The sequence below is a fragment of the Solea senegalensis genome, linkage group LG18 (assembly GCF_019176455.1).
Source record: "Solea senegalensis isolate Sse05_10M linkage group LG18, IFAPA_SoseM_1, whole genome shotgun sequence".
NCBI lineage: Eukaryota > Metazoa > Chordata > Actinopteri > Pleuronectiformes > Soleidae > Solea > Solea senegalensis.
In genome coordinates this window covers 9,718,286-9,743,992 of record NC_058041.1, presented here as the reverse complement: position 1 = coordinate 9,743,992, position 25,707 = coordinate 9,718,286, and the positions used below count along the sequence as shown (strand labels likewise).

At 38.7% G+C, this 25,707-nt stretch overlaps 4 protein-coding genes across 6 annotated transcripts; 2 read left to right on the top strand and 2 right to left on the bottom strand.

Moving 5' to 3' along the window:
- Nucleotides 1-229: 229 nt before the first annotated feature.
- Nucleotides 230-5,487, top strand: LOC122759539 (5-hydroxytryptamine receptor 3A-like). Its single transcript, XM_044014465.1, has 9 exons — nt 230-425; nt 1,086-1,246; nt 2,231-2,412; nt 3,471-3,640; nt 3,740-3,900; nt 4,248-4,458; nt 4,541-4,702; nt 4,897-4,982; nt 5,269-5,487. The coding sequence occupies exons 1-9, from the start codon at nt 260-262 to the stop codon at nt 5,485-5,487; spliced, it is 1,518 nt and encodes a 505-aa protein (XP_043870400.1). The 5' UTR covers nt 230-259.
- A 1,786-nt stretch (nt 5,488-7,273) lies between these two features.
- Nucleotides 7,274-11,811, top strand: lrrc59 (leucine rich repeat containing 59). 3 transcript variants are annotated; one of them, XM_044013214.1, is made up of 8 exons: nt 7,274-7,435; nt 7,531-7,640; nt 8,427-8,486; nt 9,238-9,396; nt 9,965-10,069; nt 10,179-10,251; nt 10,486-10,677; nt 10,844-11,811. In XM_044013214.1, the coding sequence occupies exons 2-8, from the start codon at nt 7,539-7,541 to the stop codon at nt 11,119-11,121; spliced, it is 969 nt and encodes a 322-aa protein (XP_043869149.1). In that variant the 5' UTR covers nt 7,274-7,435; nt 7,531-7,538; the 3' UTR covers nt 11,122-11,811. The 3 variants fall into 3 exon arrangements, with proteins under 3 accessions (XP_043869149.1, XP_043869148.1, XP_043869146.1); XM_044013213.1 differs by having other exon boundaries at nt 10,841-11,811; XM_044013211.1 differs by having other exon boundaries at nt 10,486-10,680; nt 10,841-11,811.
- A 3,427-nt stretch (nt 11,812-15,238) lies between these two features.
- nat9 (N-acetyltransferase 9 (GCN5-related, putative)) lies at nt 15,239-19,331 on the bottom strand. Its single transcript, XM_044013192.1, has 6 exons — nt 19,187-19,331; nt 18,262-18,371; nt 16,980-17,120; nt 16,817-16,876; nt 15,733-15,827; nt 15,239-15,651 (listed from the first exon to the last, which is right to left on the bottom strand). The coding sequence occupies exons 1-6, from the start codon at nt 19,261-19,263 to the stop codon at nt 15,505-15,507; spliced, it is 630 nt and encodes a 209-aa protein (XP_043869127.1). The 5' UTR covers nt 19,264-19,331; the 3' UTR covers nt 15,239-15,504.
- Nucleotides 19,332-19,770: 439 nt separating this feature from the next.
- syt15 (synaptotagmin XV) lies at nt 19,771-24,938 on the bottom strand. The gene is made up of 8 exons (XM_044013275.1): nt 24,587-24,938; nt 24,315-24,507; nt 23,859-24,010; nt 23,180-23,472; nt 22,363-22,530; nt 21,118-21,226; nt 20,802-20,984; nt 19,771-19,956 (listed from the first exon to the last, which is right to left on the bottom strand). Exons 1-8 carry the CDS (start codon nt 24,591-24,593, stop codon nt 19,817-19,819), a joined length of 1,245 nt encoding a protein of 414 aa, XP_043869210.1. The 5' UTR covers nt 24,594-24,938; the 3' UTR covers nt 19,771-19,816.
- Between the last annotated feature and the right edge of the window lie 769 nt (nt 24,939-25,707).

Genomic DNA, 25,707 nt, shown 5'->3' with positions numbered 1-25,707 from the left:
ACCTTAGGGGTACAAATACAATACTGTGTAATTTGTTCTGAGGCATTTAAACGTTTTGCCATCACACAGTACGATCATTTATCCTGCAGCAGTTGTTTGTTTGTTTGTAAAGAGGTTAACTGACCGCACAAAGCCCTGATCTCAACATCACGGAGTCGGTTTGTGAACTCATGAAGAAACATTTTTATTAGTTGAATAGAAGCTTGTGTGGTTGAGACCCACTGCCTTTTAGACGGATGCTGTAAAAACCCCAAAAGGAATGGGTGGGTCTAATTTACCCATCCCCTTTGTAGTGTGGGTTAGTATTTATAGACAGCACAGTGAGGACAGAGGTGAACATTTTCACATCTCAGACTTTGGATTATTTCTGATCCTGAACGAACTTGTGATGTTTGTCAGCTTGTTTTTCGTGTTCCTCTTCACAGGTAAGCATTCTTGCAGTTAATCCACAGGCCTCAATGTGAACAATATTCATCGTTACTATTGGATGGAGATATTTTAGGATATCTCTAAATCTGAATTAAGTGATTTAAAACTATCATACATGACTAAATACACATCAGAACCTGGATGGGATTTGTATTAGCTTATATACACTCAGATGTAATAGTTTTAGGAACACCTCTATTTCAGTTTTTCTTGATTCCTCTGCATGGTCACTTTGTAATTTGTGATGCTGTTAAACTGTGCTGTGCTAAAATGGGAGTTGTTTCTTCACTGAGCCAAATTGATGGAAATACCAATCCCTCTATTAACATAATAGTTCATGGATAAATGGCTGCTAAAAACCTTGGCATATGTGTCAGCTGTGAATGGGATGCATAAATGATTGAAAAGTGTTTCATGAATGTGTGTGTACGTGGGTGAAAATCCCTAGTTGTCTTAAGTAGTTGTCAAGAAGTAAAAAAAACAATACACAAGTGCAATGCAGATCAACAAGATGAGATGTTCCATGAGTTAAGGAGCAACTCATCCTCAGAGAAGCTAACATATCAGCTAATACATACAAAGAACTGAAGTCCTGATATAAAGTCCAAATGATTTTCAGTCTTTTTTCGTGGTTAATCGTATTCTTTTCACTGCAGATGGGGCATCCTCTGAGGGGAAATGTGCTTACCAGGATCTTATCAAGCATTTGGGTTTGACCTATGACAATAAGACGTTCCACATGACCCGGCCTGTTGCCGACTACAGTGAGCCCACAAGAGTTATTATGGAGTTGACTGTCAGTGCCATTCTAGAAGTGGTGGGTGATTGTTTGCAGCACACTTAAAGACTATAACTATTACTTTGTTCATGGAGGAGGTTATATTGGTCCATTTTTTAAGGATAACAACAATTTATCTTGAATTATTTGACATTTTATCATGATTATGACTGAAATTGACTGATATGAAACTTGTTTTTACTGTGATAATATCCACAATGAAAACTAAATTGAAAAAAAACATTTTCGTAACTGAAATAAAAGAGTGTTAAAAAAACCAAACGACAACTAAGTGAAACTGCAGTGTGTGTTTACAAAACAAACTAAAATTAACTAGAATTGTAGCACAAATAAGCTTAGTTTTTGTCTTTGTAAATTCCTGTCATACATAATCCTTTTGGGTTCATATGAAATTAAGATGAAGTACACAATGTTCAAATTAAAACTAATACTAATGAAAAATCTGAAACTTTTATAACCTTGGTGTAACCCATTCTGAAGTAAAAAAAAAAAGACCTCAGTGTTTCTATCTATATGCGGCTTTAAATTACAAGTGAAAGAATCAGCAATGAATACTTAAAAAAAAACCTGACACCACTCATACAGTCACATGCAGCATGTCTACTATATTTACCCAAACTACTGCTCCGTTTATTGATTTGCACTTTATTTGAATCAATGCCGCTTTTATTTTATTTAGCATTTTTAATCCTCTTTTCTTACTGTGTAAAGTTCAGCACTGAAGAGGCGCATACTTTATTGCACATTAACGTGCACATAAATGCACATACAGTACATGCACTGATGCACTTATTGTATGTCGCATTGGATAAAAGCATCTGCTAAATGACATGTAATGTAATGTAATGTTTTGACAGTGATCTTTGCCAGGTTTCTTGACAGTTACCAGGTTGTCCAAGATATTCTTCACACATTGTATTTCTTTGCTCATAGAGAGGGAAGGACCAGATATTTGTTTCTTGTATTACGATCAAAATGGTGAGTTTTCTCTGAGGAAAAAAGCAATTCCTGACTGAATCATTTTTCTCATCACTCTGCTTAAATATGTTGGTCTCTCCCTGTTTCTCTTTGAAGATGTGGGAAAATGACTTTGTACGTTGGAACGAAACAGAATTTTGTGATAATAGATATTTGATTGTTCCAGCTGAACTCATGTGGAAGCCACATCTCTCCATTCTGGAATTGTAAGTTTAAATGAATGTGCATGCTCACACCCTTGATCCTCAGTCTCTGATATTGTATGACGTCATGTTACTGTTCAGAATGATGTAAAAACAGCACATTTGTAATTACTAAGTCACTTTATAAAAGCAAAATGACAATTGATAGAATGTAAATGTTATAATTATAGGTGGTGTAAATTGGGTCAATAATATAAATAGGTACTGTTACAAAAAAGGGAAAAATCTGAGAAGAGAAAGGGTCCTAATGTACACCACAGTGATTACCATAAACCATCTGGATCACAACCAAGTGCTGTACAGTTGAGGGACCAATGACGGACACCACCACCAGGGGAAAAGGCTATCTGCCCCCCAGCACCTGCCCTGCAAAGAGACACAGAAAATGTCAAAGTAGTCGACTCAAGAGCAGCTCAAAACAAACAAAAAAAAGTTACAAAGAAACAAAATAATCAAACCGAACTAATCAAAACAAAAAAGAGAACATGCATTAGTTCAAATCAAGCAACTTTGTCAAAAATAAACACACATCACACAAACAACTTTGTCATAAATAAAGCAAACTAACAAACAAAAACAATATTCATCACAACTTTAGCGGCAGTAGCGGTACAATTAGCAGTACAATTAGAGAGTATGGATCACAGATCTATTGGTCACGAGCAGTAGGTCTGTAGGTCATATAGTCATCAAAATTGGCAGCAGACCTGTAAACAAACCAGTTTTCAGCCCCTCTTAGCAGAGTTAGGATACCAGAGGGAATGGTATCCACTAAAGTGGCAAACTATATTGGGGTAACAGGAACACCAAATATTCGGAGGAACTGAATTAGCAGATTCTCATTATCAGTGAGTAGCTGGGTTACTAGAATGAATTTGTTTTTGAACCATGGTTAAAAAAATAGGATTTTTTTGTTTTATATTTGCTGATTACTGGCTGATCAGCACTGGTTGAGACACCAGACAGCTGTTCATGGCATCTCTATTCTGCTACACATGTAATGTACAGGCAATACTACATTACATGACATTCATATACGTGTTTATGTGTTTTATTTACAGGACAGAGAGTGACAAGTCTAAACCTAACCCTTATGTCATAATAAGATCATACGGGGATGTTACACTAATGGATGAACTTGTGTTGGTCAGCACCTGCAAAATGCAAGTCTACAGATTCCCCTTTGACACTCAGAGCTGCAAACTCACTTTTAGGTCTGTTGTACACTCTGGTGAGTCTGTAACCTGTTGTGTGTATGTGTGTCCTCATGTCTGTCAATTTACATCAATCTTTGCTAATCCTGCGCAATGTTTTTTACCTCCCACTCAAGATGAAGAAATAAAGTTTTTGTTAACCCCCTATGAACGGATCACAGAAAAGTCTCGCAGGATGACACAGAATCAGTCTGAGTGGGAGCTGATCAGCATTACAAGCGTGATAAAAACGGAAGAAACATTTATCAGATTTAATCAAAGCTTGCTGATTTACACTGTAAGTATTTTAAATCACTAAACCTGTGCTATGGCAAAAACAAAGTAGCAATGATGATAACACTTATGATTAAAGTCATATCAAATCAAGTCAACTTTATTTGTAAAGCACACTTAGAAGCAAACAGGGTTGAATCAAAGACAACATCAGATTTAAATTCAGCTTACACCCTCTCTAGCACCACACCCAACTGAGATCGCATGCACAAAATGTCTGTTCGGTGCTAAATTGCTGTCTCTATTGAGGTGTTTATTTGCAAAGCTGATGTGGTAAATATAGCTATGTGTTAGCTGTTTTCTTAAAGTTACCAAATCATAATGGTTTGTGAATTGCTTAACATTAAACAGATCAAGATAAAGAGGAGGTCGGCGCTCTATATTGTCAACTTCATACTCCCCATCTTGTTCTTCCTGTGTCTGGACTTGGCCTCCTTCCTGATCTCAGACACCAGTGGCGAGAAGCTGGGCTTCAAGGTCACAGTGCTGCTCGCTGTAACTGTGATGCAGCTCATTCTCAATGAAATTCTGCCTTCTTCATCAGAGCGGATCCCACTGATAGGTAAAGAAGCTCTGGTAACAGCTCATGTCCTGACTCTGTTTAGTTACTTATCAGCATTAATGAAGCTGCCTTGTCCCATCAGCCGTCTACTGCATTGGGGTTTTTGCTCTGATGATGCTCAGCCTCCTGGAGAGTGTTTTTGTGATGTACCTGATAGAGAAAGACAACGCACCACAGGACAATGAGACAGATGAAGACCTGAGGCTAAGTGAGGACAAACGAGGCAAAGCTAGATGTGAAGGAGGTAAAAAAATATGCAATATTGAATGATCAAGCCAGACTGGTCTACTGTTTAAGCAGTATGGACATTACTCTTATGTGTTTTGTATGGTGCTCAACTTAAGTGACTTAATTCATTCTCTGAAGCAGACATATACACATTGGTGATTGTGTTATTCTGAGTGTATGCTAACCATGCTTTGTCTCTAATCTCTTCAGAGGTGAATAAATGTGTTCACTCTTCATCTGGCTGTGATGTGTCTCCCATTAAGACGCCATCTGAAAAGCTGCCAGTGGCTACAGAGGTTAGAGTCAAGTTGGACAGAATTGTTCCCCCCCCCACCAGCAGTTTGGTTTGAGCCAGGTTTATACAGAATTTACTAATCCTCCCAGTATCAAACCACCTGTTCAAACAAGTAAAAAAGCGAGCGCTGGTTTAGCTACAGCCACAACCTCTGTCTCTCTGAACCAGTACTACCTGCAGCCTCACAATAGGAGTCTGTTCTTTCTGTCCTTGTTTCTCTCTCAACTTTAATCAAGAATATTTTTTTTCTATTTATATTAACCACAGTTTATGAAACTACTTTTCAGGATAGCAACATCCAACTAATGGAGGTGTCTCTCACCTTGTATGAGGTGAGGAACCAGATAAAGACTCTACTTGTCAGCAGCAGGAAGGAGGAAGCAAAACCTGGCTACTGGACCAAAGTGGCTAGAAGAATCAACAAAGTGTTCATCATTTGCTATGTCTCAGCTATCATTGTGTTTTTAGCCTACATATTTTCCATTTGGACTGTTGACAATGACTAGTGTTAAATAATTAGTGGGATTGCTGAGCAACTACAACTAGTAACATTTTAGTAACTACTACTAGCAACATTTTCCATTATTATTAAACTTCAAAACTTTCAGCTCAATTGGGACATTATCGGATGTATTCAGTTTTCCGAAATATTACATTAATATTCAGATATATTCAATATAATCCGAATTATAACATTTTCCTTTGATTTTTTTCCCATAGAAATGAATGAAGACCTTTTTTCAAACTTAATGCATTTTCATGCATCTTTCAACTCCTTCTACACATTCATACTTTTACGTAGAAAGACCGTTCAGGTTTTAAAATGTTCACAAACCTTTCAACATGATTCACTGTATATATACCATTCATACTTTTTCCACAATCAGACATTAAGTTTCATCAGGTTTTTGGACTTTTTCCAGAGTTTAACATTACTGTGCATTGCATGAGGTTACAGTGGTGATGACATCAGTCGAGTGAGCGGGACAAAAAACAAAAACCTTCTTTGAGTAAAAGAACAAATTTCCAAACTATTCATAAAACTTCAACTTCTTGTTCATATGAATACAACTTCAACTGCTTCAAGGCAGCAACACAGCATGGCTTCCGCTCATTCAGTAGACAAACTCACATATTTTTCAATCTATTCATACAAATTCAAATGCTTCAAACCAGCAATTCAGCATGGCTTTGCATTTGACAGCAATCCCACTGCAATTTCTTCAAAATTGCCTTTTCTAGTTGTAGTAACAATTGTACTTGTTTGAGCGTCTGGTTTAGTCACTAAAAACTGACATGTAATCACCTATTAAGGTAGTGTATTGTCTGCCTCTTGAATTGTAACACCACATGTCTTGTTTTACATTATAGTTCACAACAAGCATTACAATGGAATTGTGGGGTTCACTACTACACCATTAAATGTATCTAACTCACATCATTCTAATGTAATCAGCATGTAGTCATTAATAAATAAACCTGTATTAAAAATGAAGCATGAAAATCTAAAACCTGTGTGCTGTTGCTTTGTAGTGTGAGTATTCCTGATAATATTAACAGCAATGGTCTCAAATTAATGTAGAAAGAGTGATTTCCATGTTTTTGGATTATTATACTCATGATTATATGACTGTTTTCAGGATCTCTACATTGTCAATATCAGCCTTCAAAATCCACACCACTCTCACTCTGTGTTTCTCAGTATAGCAGAGTTTAGATCTTGTGTCGGCTTCTGTCAAATGAAGGCATAAGGACACCACAAACTAACACTAGGTCAAAACAAAGTGCACAGATCTTAAAATGAAGTGAGCAGTGAGCACATCCCAAGACAAAAATCAATGAGAGCACACATCGGATACACCAGGCAGCAGAGACTGAATTAATGCTGAGGTCAACAAATTTAAACCAGAAAGCACAAGGTCCCCCAGGTCATTTGAGTTTGACACCTCAGTGTTAGACCATTTTTCCAAACAGGCAACACCCAATAATACACAATGAAGTTAAGTAGCCTTCTGGGGGTAGGCTAGTCCATAGATGCCATGCTAATATACAGATTGTATTTACAGTCCAAACATTGCCATAGGTTTCCTCTATGTCTGCAGAAAAAAAGTTACGTTTCAGCAGTTACAGGAGGAGGATCATACCCGACCCATTTCACAACGACGACCTTTCTCGCCAGTATCAAAACCACGTCGTCTTCCTATCAATGAGTCTCGAGCTGTCGGTTTTGTTTTGTGTAATTTTCCTCCAGTGCAGCAGGGGCGCTGTTCGCTTTCACGACTCCGCGCTGTCGTTCAATCAGTGACGTGGATTTGCATTGAGGCAGGAAAAAAAATCACTCAGCAGGTTTTCAGACCATTTCCACAAACTTTCTGCATTTTTACAAGATAGACGTTCGTTTCGTGTCCGTCGTTGGTCGAATCCCAGGACAGTTTTGTCGCAGTTTCATAACAGGTGAGTGGCGCTCGTGAAACGTTAACGTTACATACGTTTCCCGGTGTTAAAGTTGTCTCCAGGTTCCCTCATGTCAGTGTTTATATTCCCCACAGACTCCAGTATGAGTAAAAACAGCAAAGTGCTGAACCTGAAGGATAAAATCAGCGGTAATGAGGTGGACCTGAGCCTGTGTAACCTCACTGAGGTGCCAGTCAGAGAGCTGGTGAGTTGCACATTCTGGCCGACGTGGGACTGTTTGTGAGAAAACAAGTTAAAATACACATAAATAGGTTTAAAATAAGTGTAACTTCAGGCCATGTATGTCACCACCTAAGTGCACGGTGGTTGAAAGTACCTAACTAATGAGTGGTTCCTGGTGGTGTTATGTTTTACTCATCTATATTTATTTATCTACATTTGAGCTGCAGTATTGACTGCACTGTATTTATCTAACATCTATAGTTGATCGTTACTTTGATTTTACGTTTGATTATCTTGTAAATATCAAGCATACAAATAGATCTAGGCCTTGCTTATATCCAGTATATATCCAAGTGTTTTTGTGGCTGGCAGATCACAGCAGGAGAGCTTTTGAGAATCTTGTCAATTTGATCTTGTTTTAGTAGAAAAATACATGCATCCATACATAATATTATCACAGTGAAAGGATATATAATCTATTCAGACTTTTAAGAATATTCATAATTTAACTCCAGCAGGTTTGCAACTAGCAATTACTATAACAATCGATTAATCTGCCGATTATTTTCTCAATTCATTGATTAGTTTTTCCACAAACCTGGTAATGAGGATGTTCTCAAATGTCCTGTTTTGTCCACTAACCAAAGTACTTCAGTACTTTCACTTTGTGTCCCCTCTGTATATTTTTCTGGTGTTTTGTGCTCATTTTGGTGCTGCTATTTTTTACTTATTTCAAAGATCTTTTTCTTATGCTGCAGTCACAGATAGTGTATGTAAATCTGAGTTGTATTTTGCTTTATTTTCACAGGCTTTATTTCCCAAAGCAACTGTTGTGGACTTGTCTTGTAATAACATTACCTCCCTTCCTGTGAGTATGAAAACAATTGTAAACACAATTCCCATGATTCTGGCTGATGCCAAGCTATTTTTTTCATCTATTTTACTTTAAATAGGAATTAATTTACATAATACTATTACGTCCATCCATCCATCCATCCATCCATCCATCTTTTACCTCTTTACCCTCCACATGATGGGTGCAGGGGCCCCTCATGAACCCGAAGAAAACCCACGCGCACACAGGAAGAACATGCAAACTCCATGCAGAAATGCCCTTGTTCCAACCGGGTCATGTATTCTGAAGATGACTCGAAACTAGCAATTGAGACCATTAGCTCCTCAGGAAAATGTTGACTGATGTTATGAATCAATTGAGAATTAATCTAATTTTCTCACTGTGCTTTTTTTATCTAGTGAAGTTCAGTATATTTTTACTTCTGCATTGGTGTCCCCTGAAGACTAAGTCCAAGCAAGTTGTGTCATGATTTATATTGTTTAGTAGTATTACTGCCCATCCATTAATCTTTGCTCTGCAACGATTAATGGGAAATGAATTGTCTTAAGTTTCCATCAAGAACATTATTCACTCATTGAAGGAATTTAAGTTAAGTTTCCCCCATTGTCAAAGCCTGGGAACTATAGATGCCAATAACTTGTTCCTACCTGTGTCTTCGGAACCTTTTGTAGAGCTGCTTTTAGTCTGTCGTACATCCTGGTGATCAAAGAGAAATGATTAAGACTGACATGATTTTCTGTTTGTCTTGGTTTCTTTCGTGCAGCCAGAGTTCTGCAGCCTGACTCACCTCGTTAAGGTGGATTTGAGTAAAAACCAGCTAACCTGTCTGCCTGACGACCTGGGGAGCCTGAGCAACCTTCAACATTTGGATTTGTACAACAACAAGCTGACTGTGCTGCCCGTCAGCTTCTCCCAACTCAGAGTGGGTGCAGTGTTTTTCCGCACATATTTGTGTGCTGATTCAAGATAACTATGTGTAGTATTTAGACTGGTGCTGTCCAATTCCTTTTGATAGGTGTTCCTTATCTAACAAGATGTGTATGTCCCCACTCCCTGTGAGCTACAAATGATGATTTACTCTGTGTCAGAATGAGCAGTTTACATAAGAAACAGTGAGATACCTTATGGAAGTTATTTGTTGTTTATCTTTTTTTTTTTTTAATCGTGCCACTCGGGAATGTAGCTACAGACATGAAAACTCACCCCAACATCAGAAACCCCAAACTATCACTTTAACCTTCAAACTTCAAACAGTTTGAAAATGGACAGGATAAAACCTGAGAATGGTGACAAGTTTAATAACAACACTTTTATTGGTTTCCTAAATGAACAAAATGACATATTGTACTCTTCATTGAGAGCTGGATAAGAACATTGATTCAATCAACATTTCTTTACCATAAGCTGGCTGATTGTTGTTTGTCAATGTCGTAGTTGTACTTGTCAGACACAGATTCATTTACCTTTGCTTGTGTGTGTTTGTCCTCAAGGGTCTGAAGTGGTTGGATCTGAAAGACAACCCTCTGGAGCCTGACCTGGCCAAGGCAGCAGGAGACTGCCTGGATGAGAAGCAGTGCAAACAGTGTGCCTCCAAGGTGAGGAAGAATAAGAGAGGCATCAACCAAGCAGTTCACACACATTTGTATGTACTGTACGTGTGCAAATATCCAAAACTAAAGGTCTGCCGTTATGCTTTATGCTCAGGTTCTGCAGCACATGAGAGCCCTTCAGGAAGAAGTGGATCATGCACGAGAGAAGCGCCTTTTGAGAGAAAAAGGTGGGGGACAAGAAATGTTTGAGACAATTTTCATAATTAGCTGATGGTTGCATCATGATTCTGGTCTTGAATCTTAAAGACTCACACTTCTACTCCACAAGCAACTACTTCGGAAAATAAATTCTTACCTGGTGCATTTTTGTGGTGGAAAAGCTGAGATGGTATTAGTTTTGCTGCTGAGATATGGCGCTTGGTGTGATTTTCATCACGGTCCCTTTTCATCCCCCCAATCAGAGCTGGAGAGGAAGAGAGAGGTGAAGCAGAGGGAGCGGGAGGCCAAAGAGAAGGAGGCTCGCAAACAAGAAAAGGCGGAGGAGAAGGAGAAGAGGAGGAAAGAGTACAATGCCCAGATGGCAGCCTTGGCTGCAAAGGAACAACAGAAAAAGAAGAACGAGCAGAAGAAGAAAAAGAACAGACAAGCAGCAGGTGGTAATTAATGTCTCAATGTATACATCTGTAGTTTTTTAGAAGTCTGTCCTGTTCCTACTGTTTCTTGATTTTATTCTGTTTAAGAATAGACTTGAAACTATTTAGCTCTTGTCATATTTCAATCATGGTCCTAACGTCACCCATACTCGTTTCATCTCAGCAGATAAGAAGGTCGTTGTGGAATCGGGACCTAAACCTCGACTTTCTCTCATCGGCCTGTTGTTCAAACTCCTCCTGCTTGTGCTGCTGGGATTAGCCGGAGTCGCCGCTGCCTGTCGGCTGACCGACCTGCAGAAGGAAGCCATGTGTGTGCCTGTCAACTTCGCTGTGGATGACGGCCTGTTGTGGGCCAGAGAGCAAGAGGGTGTCGTCAGACAGCTGGTGCACAACTTGTCATCTGCTGCAAAGGAGTTTCTTCAATCGAGTCAAACATCAAAATAACTGCAGCCTCACTTGCCTCCATTGAAAACTCAGGTCTGCAGGTTTTTTTTACTCTCACCTGAGAATTTCTCTTTCTTTTTTTATTATGCTGAAATCATGATTCTTGTTAAGATGGATAAAAGTGCATGTCCTCATCCTGTTTGTGGTGCTGGGAGCTGAAGTGTCTGTACAGCTAGGACGGAGGGGGGCGGACAAATGTGTTGAAATCATCTTAAATTCCTATGGAATTGTTTTTGTGCTTGTTTCCTCTTTTCTTTTTTTTTTTAATGTCAGGTGGTTCTGTCTGTGCTGCACATCAGCCAGTCAATGTCAGATGTGGCATTCTAAGCATGTGCAGTGAAGGCTACATGAATGTAGAGCTCTCTCACCTTAACCTTCACCTGTCTTTGTGAAACTGTGTGTGTGTGTGTGTGTGTGTGTGTGTGTGTGAGTGAAGCAGCTAAGATCACAGCTAATAAAAACTGTCTGCCATGCAAACTAGAGCCTGACTGACACACAAGCAGATTTGATCTTTTCATGGAATCATCAGGCATACGTTTTATGGAATTAATTCCGTAACATTTCAGCTGATGACAAACCAGGGCTCGCATCAAACACACGCCAAGACTCAGTTTGTCCATCGGAGAGCTGTCTAGTAATTACTGACTGTATCATGGTCACAACTCTTTGTTAATAAACTTTTTAAAGTGATATTTACAGTGGTATTTGTTTTGTGTTTATAATAGGGCTGCAACAAGACAATCAGAAATCCTTACACTGTCAAATCTGACAGAAAGAGAAAGTAAACTCGCAAACATTGGCCCTAATAATCGATCAGTCAGTTTGTAAATGTAAACCTTGCCCAGTTCATAAAAATGACCAACTGTTATTAAGATTAAAGTTAACCTCTTTTTCATTTGCCACTTTTAAATATGATTTTCCTCACATCCGAACTGTCAGTTTTTTTCCCATTCATATCCATAACAGTCTGACTGTTTTAGTCCATTACACTGAACATGAACCTGTCAGCTATTTGCCAAATCTACATTTAAACTGCCGCAACATGTAACTTGATAGTAGCTGTGATGAACAAATAGGCATTTTTTAGACTGCAAAGACAAAAAGAAAAAGAAAAAGAAAAAACAAGTGAAGCATAGATGTTTGGATAGACTGTGAACTGTGGTAGATCGAAAGTGAATGAAACGACCAACTGTTGAAATAGTGTGATATGACCATAATATTTTTTTAAAGGCCCATACCAATACCTGAGGTTTTTTTTAAAACTATATGAGAGATTTGCCTTTAGAAAATGCAGTCTAAACTATTATTGGCTGCTGCATATAGGCAGCCATTGTGTTTCTACTTGCTTGGACCGTGCCGCCATTTTGGATTTTATTTTGTTTCAAACCATTTTCAGTGGTCACAAATTTTGTCCGATCTGAACGAAGCTTGGCACAGATCGTCTTCAATTTCAAAAGGCGTTCGCCTGTTGAAATTGGCGGAGAAGCCGCCAAACTGGAAGTGGGCTTGTATCACAGCAAACATTTTATCTATCAATACCAAACTTAGTACATGAACTCCATCCTGAGGATGCAGAATAAATTTGCCGACCTTTGACCTCTTTCATTTTAACTGATAACTCTTGATATTTCGTTTAGAAAATCATGATCAGTCCTACTGAAAATCCACTTCTGAAACTTTTTGTGAGTGCTTCTCTTTAGAATGTTGCCACAGACATGAAAAAAAACAACTGCTGTACTGAGAAACGCAGTCATGTGAAGCTTAATCAGCATTGTATGGACTCATTTGTTTAGTTTTTAAAGTTTTGCACCACAGCTTTAGCTCTTTTTGTCTGGGTCAGTACAGAAGTCTGATTTGAAGCTTTGAATATCATAAAATGAGCTGCAGTATGAGACATAAAAACAACTTAAAACATTACAAGAATGTTGCCTTTTAAGTATGTGAGGAAATAATACTTTCCCATATATGACATAAATATACTGTCAAGGAAGTTTGTGACACCACAAAGTGTCTGTTGTGAAGCACTTTGAGCACTCAAAAGCTCCAGAACAGCCACTAAAAGGACCTTGTGGTGAAAGTGAACATTAACACAGATATCCGGAGGTTGCAAACAAATGTATTCTGCATTAGAAATAATATCATTTTCTTGAGATACACTTTATAACTCAATAAACAATTATGCAAACATTTAAGTGACTGAGCTCATCCGAAAAGCCGCTCTCCAACAGTTGCTTTACGGTCTGTAAAGCAACTGTTGGAGAGCGGCATGCGACCTGTCATCATCTCCCTGTTGCAAATAACCAATCAAATAAATGATCAAAAATAACCTAACTTTATTGTCATGGTTTTCCCAGGAATGGAGGTCTGTGCTAGTAACTCCTATGTTCTGCACTACATGAATGTACAGTGCTTAAAGGAATACTTCTCCGATTTGCATTTAGCTTTGTATTACTAGAATAGGGGTAGTATATTTGAAAAAAATTGCTTCTCAAACTAATTTTCCCCTGAGTTGAGAAATAACTTCATTCTTTTCTTTATTACGTGCCCACCAGTGACCTGTTCCTGTTAGCGTAATGGTTAGCAAAGATGGCGGACACTGTTTACATTCTGGGAATGAGGTCCTGTCCCCCTATGAGTGACTCCATAAAGTGCAGAATTAGCGTTGCAGTTTCAAGGCTCGGTCCAAGTGTCACTGGTGGGCACGTAACAAAAAAAAAAGAATGAAGACACATTTATGGGTTTAAAATTGTTTAAAACTAAAAAATGTTATTTAAATTGAACTCACAGAACACTATTTCTACCCAAATGTGAGCCGGCTCTCTGGGCTTCTTCTTGGAGACAGAAATTAATCAAGCAAAACGTTAGACCACTAAAACTCATTTTTCTGTTCAGGAATGCAAGTAAATAACTATAAGCTGACATCTTAATCAAGACATAATAATCGGCTTTCAATATTTTTTTTCTTTTTATTGTATAATATAATTATAATTATATTTTAGCATGAAAGAGCTTCTACATACAGGTGTATTAACCATTACATAAACATAAATTATGATTATTTTGATCATTACCTATATGGTTCACTAAGGGCAGCTGTGGCTGTTGCACTGTAAATGTAAATACTGTTTTGGTTAATTTCCATTTTTATGCCGAAACATCTTTTACTGACTTTTACTTTCATCATTTTAAATTCCAGGACGAAATTATTGAAATGTATTGTAAATAGAGTATACATTGTATAATATGACTCAAAGAGAGAGCATTCTAATTGACCCAAGAGGCAAAATCCAGGGCAAAACATTTGAATTAAATGCAAACATTATTGATTTGAAAGATGAATTCTCTCATTTAGATCTCCTTTAACTGCAAAGGTAGGACAGTGGACACAACATATTTAGACAAATAATGTGACAGAAAACAGTGTCAACGTGAAAAGTTTCACAAGTTGGAAAAACAAGTGTCCATTTCACATTTGGGCTCATGTGGTGCAACATGAAAGTGCACACAGCCGGTTTTACATCTCAACGCCCAGCCTTTCCGGTTTTCAACTAGAAAATGATGAAAAGTGCAGCAGACTAATGGTGCAATTAGGAGGAATATGAGAAAAACACATTTACTACAATGCACAAGGGACATCTTTCACTCCAAGCAGCAAAACATAGAAGGAAATACTCTCTACATTAACTGTTTAAGATTACACTTTAATACAAAATGATCCTGGAGTAATTGATAATAATTATATTATTCATATTCATTATTCATCATATTGGATGTGAAAGCTCAATCTATAAGGCAGGGATCGGCACGTAAATGTGGCCGAGGGCCAATTTTTTTGTAAGCAACTGAACAGGCAATGTGTCTTCAAACCCACGTTTGCAGCCTTAACCTAAAAGTAATGTGGATTTAATCAGCAGATTGCGTGAGATATGTTAATATTCATTGTAATTTTCCCACTGCAATTTACCGAGAGTGTGTCTCACATGGCACTGATCTGTGCCACATGAGCACTAAGGGGTTAAATCGTCTGCAGGGCCAGATACTGCTGCTGGTGGGCCAGTTTTAGCCCACGGGCCACCAATTGCTGACCACTGCTATAAAGGGCAAGAGATACTGAAAGTATACACAGGAGTCTTTTTAATTCAATTTAAGACGTGCAGTAACATGCCTCACTCTTAGGTTTCAACATGATATTTTACATATGTACAACATCAAATCTATATATTATGGACTTGTAGCAGAAGAAAAGTAGAACATATTCAAAAAGAGGCACCAGTTCATTAAAAGTGTAATTATATGCAGTACTCATGTGCATAAAAACATCGCAACGTGCACTTCATAGCTGCAAATCTTAATGATGATGCGAGACTGCAGCGTCCCACTTCATTATAAAACCAGTTGCTGTCTGCTGTTGCAGCTCTCTCTGTAGTCCTTCTCCTTCACCAAGGTCACGTCGTCCGAAAGCCACGTCCGGACGGCCTCGTCCACCGCCATCTCGAGTGTCACCTCTTTGAACACCTGACACACCGACACCTGAAACCAGGAAAACCCCGGTTAACCCCGGTAACCACACTGTTAGAATGTCAGGTTTCCTCACACAGTCCGACTCATTACCTCCTTGAAGCGGAGTTTCTTGAACATGCTGACGCTGACCTCGTTGTCGAGACCTATCTTAGCTTGGAACCTTTTGACCCCGAGTTTGGAGACTCCTGATGAAAAGGACAACACGCCGGTGGTCATCATAATTCAGTTAAAACCCGAAGCTACGAAATGATGGTAGAAACCGATTCTGTCAAGTCCAGTCCACTTTATTTCTAGAGGTTTGACCAAAGTGCTTTACAGATTCAAAGGCACAGCAACATAAAAGGTATAAAGTCAATAAAAATAGAAGTAAAATAGTAACATAATAGAATAGTAAAATGGTATAAACTACATTTAAGTGTCCGGCTTGACTATTTTTATCCTGAAGTGAAGGCCAAGGAGAATAGGCGGGTCTTAAAAGTGATTTAAAATGTTCAATGATGAGGGCAGATTTAATTTCCATAGGTAACTCATTCCAAAGATTAGGGGCAGCTACAGAAAAAACCCAATCGCCCCGGGTTGGAAAAGTTCTGTGTTCATGTGCTGCTTATTGCTATAGTTCTCATTCAAGTTAAGACAAGTTAAGAAACAACTGTACACGTCATCATGCATCAGTCCCTTTTGCAATCAAAATTCCCCTTTTGCAGTTTCTGTGGCTGTGGCACAGGTTGGGTTTTTCAAGGAAAAGTGATGAACACAACAATTCAGGAGGAGAAGAGTCGGGAAAACGGGAAAACCACAGTCAGAAATGTTCAACCGACACTGTCAGGGCTTGGTATCACTAATAATCTCCCCAGATGATTTCCGTTGACAAGCTCTTGATTTAATTTGCTTTCCAATTTAATTCAAATTGATTGGATTTGACCTGGTCATCTCCTCTCAGCGTGCTTCACTGCTGCTGCTCTCAAGCAGACACACATTGTGCAACACAGGTTATAAGTGCATGTGTATTTCCATATTCCCGAAAAGTATTGTAACCACGCTCTGGCAGTGTTTTGAATGTCAACACTCACTGTATTGCATATTTGACACATTTAAACTCAACTAAGCAGGGATAACAACAACTTATAACAACACACTCACGCTGTGATCAAACAGTAAATATTCGGAGACTCACCGTAGAACATCATCATGCGCGTCACCTCCTTACCGATGCCCTTCCCTCTGTAACTGGGCTCTGATAAAAAAAACAAAAAAAAAACATGAGGGCAATTTAGTTTTTCACTGTAAAATCTAAAGCACAGACAGGTTTTCAAAGCCCCGTCCACACCAGGCTTCACCTGCTATCATGACCTCCAGCTCAGCCAAGGAGGGGTCTGTGGGGTCAGTCAGGAAGATGTTGACATCTCCCACCATGCATTGCTCCTCCACGACGCTGGGGTCCGCCCACTGCTGCTTGTCCAGGATGATGAATGTGCATTCTAGGGAAAAAAAAAAAGAAATCAATGAAATAAAACAGCTCGTCCTAAAGTTAAGAAACCAGACTTTTTCAAAAGAGAAAGACTTTGATTTGATGTAGTTTTATAGTTGAGACTGTGCCTGTTGTCTTTCAAAGTTAATGTCAATAAAAGCATGAATGAATGAATGCAGAATTCATCTTCTTGCTTTACTCCCTAGCTTCAGACGTGACCAGCTACAGAAATCCTATCAAGTTTTATTTGCTTTTCTTTATTTATACATATTTTAAAATGCTTTTGTGCATTTGTGCAGAGTTTGAACTTTTTTCCCAAGACTTTCACACAAAATCTCATAGTTTTCAAGGACTGGAAAACCTTTTTCGCAGTTGTGAAGTAAAAAAAAAAGTCTTTGAAGCCATTAAAGATTAAATATTACATTACATTTAACCCTTTAACACCGAGCATATCACCTACGACACACACAACAAGTGTACTTTGCGTTGCAGTACATACACACCCGTTTGTGCAATCGGAAAAATTTCAGCCGTTTCTGAAAGCTTGCACATTAAAGCCAACATGTGGTTATTACGGTAATTTAACTCATGCTGTTGCAGGAAGCAGGAGAATAAGTGTCTTTCACGCCAGAGGAGAGAGTTGCAAAAAACGTCTGTGGCCTGTTTTTTTGCACACTGAGACAAAGACTCAAGCAAATGTTATTGTAAATAACATTTTGTTTTATGCTGTTCAAAAATCTAATTTAACACGCAAAATCTTTGTGCAAAAACTTTTATTATAAATAAAGCATTGCAAATTGTTACACTATTTTAATATGCAGTAAATTGTAAATAACTGTCAGAAATGGGAAGTTATTGGCACTTAATTAACAGCGCTTACTCACAGGACATTTTTCTGTCCCTTTTAACATTTTCAGGGTTATGAGTCAAAGGGTTAAAGCTAATGAGATTTTTGGGGCTTTAAGATGGGAAAATATCCTACATAAGGCCATGGTGAGACAAAGTTGACCAATAACTCACCAGAAAAAATAAAGATATAAGTAATGGGCACTGTTTTCAGCCCCAGGTTGGTAACCTCTGTGGAAAAACAATAATTATGGGGGCTTAAATGATCAATTTCATGTGCACATTGCACGCAGATGCATCTTAACTGTCATTGTCCTCCCTCCAGCTCTGCTGCATGTTGTACTCCTGGTCCAGGGTCAGTGGCTCTGAAGCGGTCAGCTGCTGCAGCTCAGGAGACTTCATCCACTCATGATACCTGAGGTGTGGAAATAGGTGGAGGAGACAACAGTTGGTTTTAAATGAGACACACTTTAAATTAATTTAATTCTGCTGGTTGTCCAGCACCCACTACTTTATAACCTCAGCAGGTGACTAGAGCTGTAACAGTTATTCTAATAATCGATTCATCTGTAGGTTATTTTCTCGAGTAATCGAGCACTTGTTTGTTCCGGAAAATGTCGATCAGTGTTTCCCAAACCTGGAAAAGATAATGACAATGTTCTTAAATGCTCTTCTTTGTTACAGGGAGCAAATAAACCAGGATATAACTAAATATACACATTTAAGAGGCCATTCACACCAATTAATCCATTATCAAAATAGTTGACGGTTAATTTAGTAATCAGTTAATGATGATGCAGACCTACAGGTTATGACATAGTTTTATACGAGTTAGGTTACACAAACAAGGACAAACATTTAAAACCCTATTATTTAAGAGATCTTTTATCACTAGAATTAATCTTAACTTTGTAAATTGTAACATGAGTTTTAATGAGGATTATTAGTAGTAGTATGACTGTGTTGTTTCACTAATCTATCAGAAGAAGAAAAAGTGGAGTATATATTTATGTTATGAAAGTGGTTCCATTCACAGGTTTGAATGAGTGAATGAATGAGTGAATGCAAATGTACCTGACACTACAGCCATGTCAAAGCACTGAAGGCAAAATAATAAAGGCGCAGTTCAACTGATTTCATCATCAGGCAATCACTGTTTTGCAGCAGCAGAGGGAGTGATACTGCAAATAAGAATGGGTGAACGAATGAATGAATGAACGAAGCAGTTACCTGGGCACGTGCTGTGCATTATAAGGAACCAGTACTACTCTGTGTCCCTCCAGTAACGTGTTCTCGTTTATCTTCATGGCGCCTAAATTACACGAAAAGTTCACTTAATCCACGACAAGACTCACGCGAAAGCACTAACTTTTCCTAATTTCACGTCGAGCCTCACGTCACCACACAGGACTTCCTCTCATTCACACTCGCCACTCCAAATTGCGGCAGCACTCGCTGACACAACGGCATATGTCGCCTCCTGCTGGACAATACGTGCAACTACAAACACAATGCAAGTACCACAAACTGTAACTGAAATAGTGTGTGGAAAATAGTTCATTTTTAACCACATTTTCCTTTAGCTTTTCTGTTTTTAGTCACGCTGATCACAAACAAACAGATATTCACACAAGTTTGTTTTTTTTGTGAGGAAGGTAACAAACACACAAAAAAGGAAAGGTTATAAATGCATAATGTGATGTTTATGGCTCCTAAGGATAAAGTTGAGGTTTGTGTTCTCCCACTTTAATTCCTTCACTTGCTTAATTAGAGCTTTGAAAACAATGCATTTGGTCAGTAGTTCTTTTTTTTTCTTTAATATTTTATTTTATTTTATTCATCACGTGTGTGAATCAGGTGTTAGGTGGCCCTGCTCAGTCTGTGCCACAGCTCAACCGGCTCCTGTGGCGTGTTGACCATGTCCATCCAATGCTGCAGCTGTGGGCCCCTGGCGTACATGAAGGGACCTAAAACCAGAACACCCAGGAGGACCGCAGACTCTGGGACAAACATGAAGACATAGGCAAGGTGACTGTCTCATGACATGTGTATTTGACCGGCCAACAGAGAGACATGTGCAGTACATTGCCATTTTGAGAACGGTTTAATGACCAACAATCTTAATCATTATAGCACTTTCAATCTTTCCTCAAAGATAAACTCCCAGTTAATATCATAACTCAAACACAGAGAATAATGTTCATTCAAAAGTAATTTTTAACGGCATTTCTAATGTTTAAAACTCTTGCGTGTACATTTTGAATATAAACAAATGTCTTTTAGATTGAAATCATTATGAAATAGTTCTCACGTCTCATTTGTATTATGTCAAGACGGAATGAGGTCAAGGTCCCTGAGGGAATTTGGTCGGAAGAATCTGATGAGATATTTTATCACGCCTTGTCCAACAGCTTTGCAAACACCTTTAAATAACCAGGGCTGTTGTTGGTCAATCACTCTCATATCTTCTGGTCCTGCCAATAAATAAAACCATTGCATGGCGAGAGATTGCAGCTGAGATTTGTAAAGTGACAGGAATGGAGTTGGACTTGCAACATTGCATTTAGGAAAAAAAACAGACACATTTATTAAAAATGATGTTGGCAAGTGGCATAACATTGGCAAATGGCTGCAAGTTGACCCTCCAATCAAAAGCCCAATGGGTGCGACTGGTGAATGGAATATACTCTACGGAAAGACTCACTTTCATTTCTCAGGCTTGAATGAGAAAAATGTACAAAACTTTGGATAAAATGGATTATGTACTCGCACCATAATCAAGAGATTTGTAAAAAAATCAGAAATCTGTAAAACCCCCCATCAAAGCTTTAAAGAGAACTTTCACCTGAGTCGACGTGATTTAGCTGCTGCAGCTCAAAGCTCACACAGGCTTCATCCAAGTGCTGTGAGCGAAGTTTGAATGTCATCCTGTGGTCGAAGCGCGGGTCGGTGTCCCTTCTTACCACACAGCTGCGCTTGACCTTCACCACCTGAGTGTGTATCTGCAAGCTGACCTGCACACACACACCTGGAAAACATACACACGTCACACTATACATTCCCAGATTCCATGGTCATGTCATCATATTGGGTCGAAAACATGTCTCACACATGCAGAGACATGTGCAAGTTTGTTCCATGACCTTGACAAGTGTCCCTACCTGCATCTGTGAGCAGCTGAAGCCCCCGAGCCCTTAAAACCACCACAGTGAGGCGCTGCAGAGTCCGACTATAGCTGAGAGACACCTGCACATCACCCAGCTCTGAGCACTGGGAAAGAGAAGAGATGATGAATACCATTGTTGAACACTAGCTTGTTTTAGCAAATGACAATATCCAATCCAAATTTATTTGTAAAGCACTTAAAAACAACCACAGTGGACCAAAGTGCTTTTCAGAATATAAATAAAAGGCATAGAAGCTCACATGTGGCAATTAGATGCATCTAAAACAACAAAACTAAATTAAAAGACATAAAAATGTGGATAACACTAACAGCCAAACAATAAACCACAACAAAAAGAGATCAAATAAAATAAATAAAAACTAAACCAAAAAATAACAACAAATCAACAGCTTAAAGAGATGGCTTTTAAGAAGAGATTTAAAGACAGACAGGGAAGAGGCCTGTCTAATGTGCAAAGGAAGATCATTTTATATATATCCTGTTACACCTTTTCCTCCAGAAAACAGTAAAAGCTAAAAGACAAAAGCAATTCATTTATTTTTGGGTTGATATTCTAAAAAAACAGATTGAGAAATAATCAGTGTTGTAATGCACTCTGTACTTTACTTTGTTATTTGTATTTCTAGCAACTTTTACTTTTACTCCACTACATTTCCTCGAGCTCTCTTTGTTACTCGTAACTACCAAATAAAATCAGAAGAAGAAGAGTGGGTAATGGTCTGTATTTATATAGAGCTTTTCTGGTCTTGATGAGCTGCTTTACACCGTAGTTTTCATCAATTCACCGATCTTTCACACACTGCAAGATGGGTTTAAATGTCTTGCTCAAGGACACATACAGACTAGCAGAGCCAGGAATTAAACCCACAAACTTTCAGTTGAAAGACAACTCGCCCTACCACTGAGCTACCGTGGCTCAATCCTAACTCCTCACTTTTTAATACTTTACTTCTCAAACTTAAATACATTTTATATCAGAAAATGACTTTTGATACTTATGTACAGTAAATGTCATATACTTTAAGACTTTTACTTAAGTAATATTATAAAACGTGACATCAACTTCTATCAAAGTCATTTTCTGGTAATATACTTGTACTTTTACTCAACTATCCCTTTAAGGCACTTTATACAAGACTGTAAAGAATTATATATGGTCATTGTCAAAACTACAAAACAAATGGACGTTTTGTGCAGTACTGTGTTGTTGTGTGTGTACCTGCGTGTCATCCTCTGTGTCCAGGTCTCTCCATAGAACCCGTCCAGCCTGACCCAGCTCACCCTCAAGAGGGAAGAGCACCCTGCCCACTGCATGCCGTTTCCCGTCCTGATCCACACTGAGCACACACACGCTCAGGGTGCTCTGAGGAACGCACACTCCCGACACCTGTGGACAATTCCTCAAAAACAAATACAGCATGTGGACAGACGACGAGTTTTTAACACAGATCATCACTGAACAGGGTCACTATGGAAATCACTAGAAAGTGGGTTTTCCAAATAAATTTGCAGCAACAAATGAAGTTGTGACTCATTGATTAAACACACAGTCTATCTCTTGGAAATGGTTGATTTACTTCTTCAAAATAATGATATCAGGAGTTACAGAAATGGCAGTAAAAACATGATATAATGCACACATTTATATTGTGAAAAGGGTCACAGTTGTTTCTCAGACTGTTACTTTTTATTTTTTTAATTTAGACCAAAAGTAAAATGACGCATTTTAAAAATGACTTGGCACAAGTACACAAAAAAACCTACTCAATTACAGTAATTGAGTAAATGTAATTCATTACTTTCCACCTCTGGTAGGATGAGGATCATATATTTATCTCGAAATCTCCTAATCTCTTCAGAACTGTTAGGAAACAATAAACAGAGAAAGGCCTGAGTGGCGGCAAAGGTTCCTCCTAGAATCTGACTGATCACCCCTGACCTTTGTCTGCCCAACAATAAATAAAGAACAGTACAATTATTAATATCATGTCTCCTGCTTGCATGTGTCTCAGATGTAAAATCTTTGTTTTCCTCACCTGGAAAATGAAGCAGTCGTGGAACTCCGGGTCAGGGCCCGTGCCTCGGGCCTTGGCCTGTCGTGGCCGCCGGTCGTCAGGCAGAAGCCGAAGCTCCACCAGCGTCACATTGCTGTGGAACCGTGGAGGGAGGTTGCCCAGGCGGAACAATGTGACCATGAGCTGCTCCCCACTGTGTCGGTACTCCACAGAGAAGCAGAGGCGCGTGGCCATACCCGGTGGAGGGGCCACCACTTCGTTCAGAGGAGGAACGGAATAGAGACCAGCAAGCACCGTCCCCACTGGATACCAACCTGAGGGCAGCAGGTGGTTATTCTGAACTGAAGTTTTGAATGAGGAATGAGAAATTTAATAAGATGTAGATGCTTTAACTTTTATATAAGAGTATAAGTGACTACAAAACAAGAGTCTGTGAATGTGATTTAGATCATTTTCTAAGGACACTGGAGAAATTGCAATTGTTTCAGACCCATGATCTGCTGCTGTGGCAGTCTTTTTGTTTTCAGTAGATGTCTGTGGGTGCATTGGGATGGGGGCCTGTGTTGTAGGCTCTTGTTTTTCTTTTTTTTTTACTTAAAGTAAAAAAATCAAAAGAAAAAGCTTTGTTCTGAGAAGTCACCAACTAACACTAACATCTCGACATCCATGTGCAGTCAAATAGAAGGTAATAACAACCTACTTCTTACTGAGAGTGACCCACGATGAGCTAGTATGTCCCGCTGAGTCTCCAGCTTCATCTTCATCTCCGTCTCATCCGTTTCCTCTGCGGTCAGATCACCTTGCTTTTGTGTCATTAGGCGAGGAGGCACAGTGAAAGGGATCTCACCCGGCCTTTCACATGGAGAAAAATGTTAGTAAATGTATCCTCACGGTACAGTTACATTAGAAGATGATTGGGTCCAGCTTTCCATGATTATAATGGAATAATGATTCCATTATCTGTCATAAAAAACTAAAAACCCAACAAACCTCAACATTTTATAATTTTTCCATCTTTCTTGGTATTTATTTGAAAATAAATGCTTCACCACTGCATTTATTAAATAACTTTTTTACTACTCAGATACTATACTAATCTATAACAACTAAAACGCAACTATCAATAATTCGAATTTTTTTTGGGTGTGTTACTAACATGGTCCAGGTGCACTGAGAGACCAGGATCGCCGGAGCAGAGTGTGCTGGGACTGAAGGCACCGTGGAGGGCAGCTCCTCGTACTGACCCTGCTCTCTCCTCCTCCTCCTCCACAGGTAACATACGATCAGACCAAGCAGCAGCAGTGACAGAAGGCTCACAGACAGGCCGACAGCCAACAGTAACGCCTGTTCTGAACAAACACACACACACAAAAAAGAAAATAAATTCAGTGTATAAGGTAAACATTGTGTCTGATGTAGTTTTCCTACCGGCCATGGACGAGTATTTTTCTCTTTTCTGTCCTCTCCTGTTGTCAGCGTTCACTCTGACAGACTCTCTACGTAGTTTACTGTATGTGTACAACACAGCAGCTGCCTGATTCTCACTGTGTCATGCTCTTATCTGGATTTCATGGTTGAAGAACGTGCTCATGACCATTTTAAAAAGGTGCAGTTTGAAGGATTTAGCAACATCTATTGGTTAAGTTACACGTTGCAATTTAATCTCACATTTCCTCCTCTCCAAGCATGTACAGTAGGAGTTTAGATTATTCACAGTAAAGACAATACAACCATATGGTTTGCAAATTTGATTGTATTAATTAATGCAAGTTGCACAGTATGTGGGATTTTTGTTTGCATGGTGCCGCAACCTTCATAGATAGAAAGATGTACAGTACATCTCGACACGTTTTAAAAAAAAGGAGTTGGCAAAAGTATAAATGTATATATACCAACCCCATTCCTATTACACACAACTCAATTTATCTCACTACTTAATCTCATCACCAAATCTTTACATATTTACAGTATTTTTTACAAAGTTGTGTGTTCTCAGTACAACATAAGAATACGTCTTTCTTTAAACATTTCCATCACCGTCCTGGATGAAACTGCTGTTCTTCATCCTTTATATTTATTTAAAATGTTTATTTTGTTTCTTCTTTTAAACTGATTTATGTGATTTATGTTTTTACTCTGTTCCATAATTTAACCCCCCGAGATAGAAACACACATATTTTTTAAAGTTGTCCTGGCAACAATACATTTTTAAATGATATCCTTTTGCTTTGAATATTATTTTTAATAATTGTTTTAAACTGAATCAGATCCGAAAATTGTGGTCTCTATATCCTGCATTATGAATCGATCTCATTGCCCTTTTCTGCGTTATACTATATATTGGTTGAATATTGCTTTTGTACATGTTTCCCCACACCTCAGTAACTCAAACATGGTAAAAGTAACAAACAACATAATGTATATAGTGCTTTCTGATTGAGAATATGCCTTGTTTTCCCCAGGATGGCAATGCTAGTGTTGACCAGAGTCCCCCCCCCTCCATATGACAATCGAAATGGTGTTGTGAAGAAGTAAAAAGCCAGTTTTTT

Excerpts from the sequence above, each read along its gene's own strand:
- LOC122759539 (XM_044014465.1), top strand. The coding sequence starts at position 260 with ATGGGTGGGTCTAATTTACCCATCCCCTTTGTAGTGTGGGTTAGTATT. Across the intron at positions 4,459-4,540 it reads AGAGCGGATCCCACTGATAG|CCGTCTACTGCATTGGGGTT; the intron begins GTAAAGAAGCTC and ends TTGTCCCATCAG. Across the intron at positions 4,983-5,268 it reads AGCTGCCAGTGGCTACAGAG|GATAGCAACATCCAACTAAT; the intron begins GTTAGAGTCAAG and ends ACTACTTTTCAG.
- syt15 (XM_044013275.1), bottom strand. Across the intron at positions 24,011-24,314 it reads TCTCAGTGCACCTGGACCAT|GCCGGGTGAGATCCCTTTCA; the intron begins GTTAGTAACACA and ends TCCATGTGAAAG. Across the intron at positions 23,473-23,858 it reads TGGGTCACTCTCAGTAAGAA|GTTGGTATCCAGTGGGGACG; the intron begins GTAGGTTGTTAT and ends TGCTGCCCTCAG.
- nat9 (XM_044013192.1), bottom strand. The coding sequence starts at position 19,263 with ATGAAGATAAACGAGAACACGTTACTGGAGGGACACAGAGTAGTACTG. Across the intron at positions 17,121-18,261 it reads CTGGAGGGAGGACAATGACA|AATGCACATTCATCATCCTG; the intron begins GTTAAGATGCAT and ends TTTTTTCCCTAG. Across the intron at positions 15,828-16,816 it reads GCGCATGATGATGTTCTACG|GAGTCTCCAAACTCGGGGTC; the intron begins GTGAGTCTCCGA and ends CCTTTTCATCAG.
- lrrc59 (XM_044013211.1), top strand. The coding sequence starts at position 7,539 with ATGAGTAAAAACAGCAAAGTGCTGAACCTGAAGGATAAAATCAGCGGT. Across the intron at positions 7,641-8,426 it reads AGGTGCCAGTCAGAGAGCTG|GCTTTATTTCCCAAAGCAAC; the intron begins GTGAGTTGCACA and ends TTATTTTCACAG. Across the intron at positions 10,681-10,840 it reads GAACAGACAAGCAGCAGGTG|CAGATAAGAAGGTCGTTGTG; the intron begins GTAATTAATGTC and ends GTTTCATCTCAG.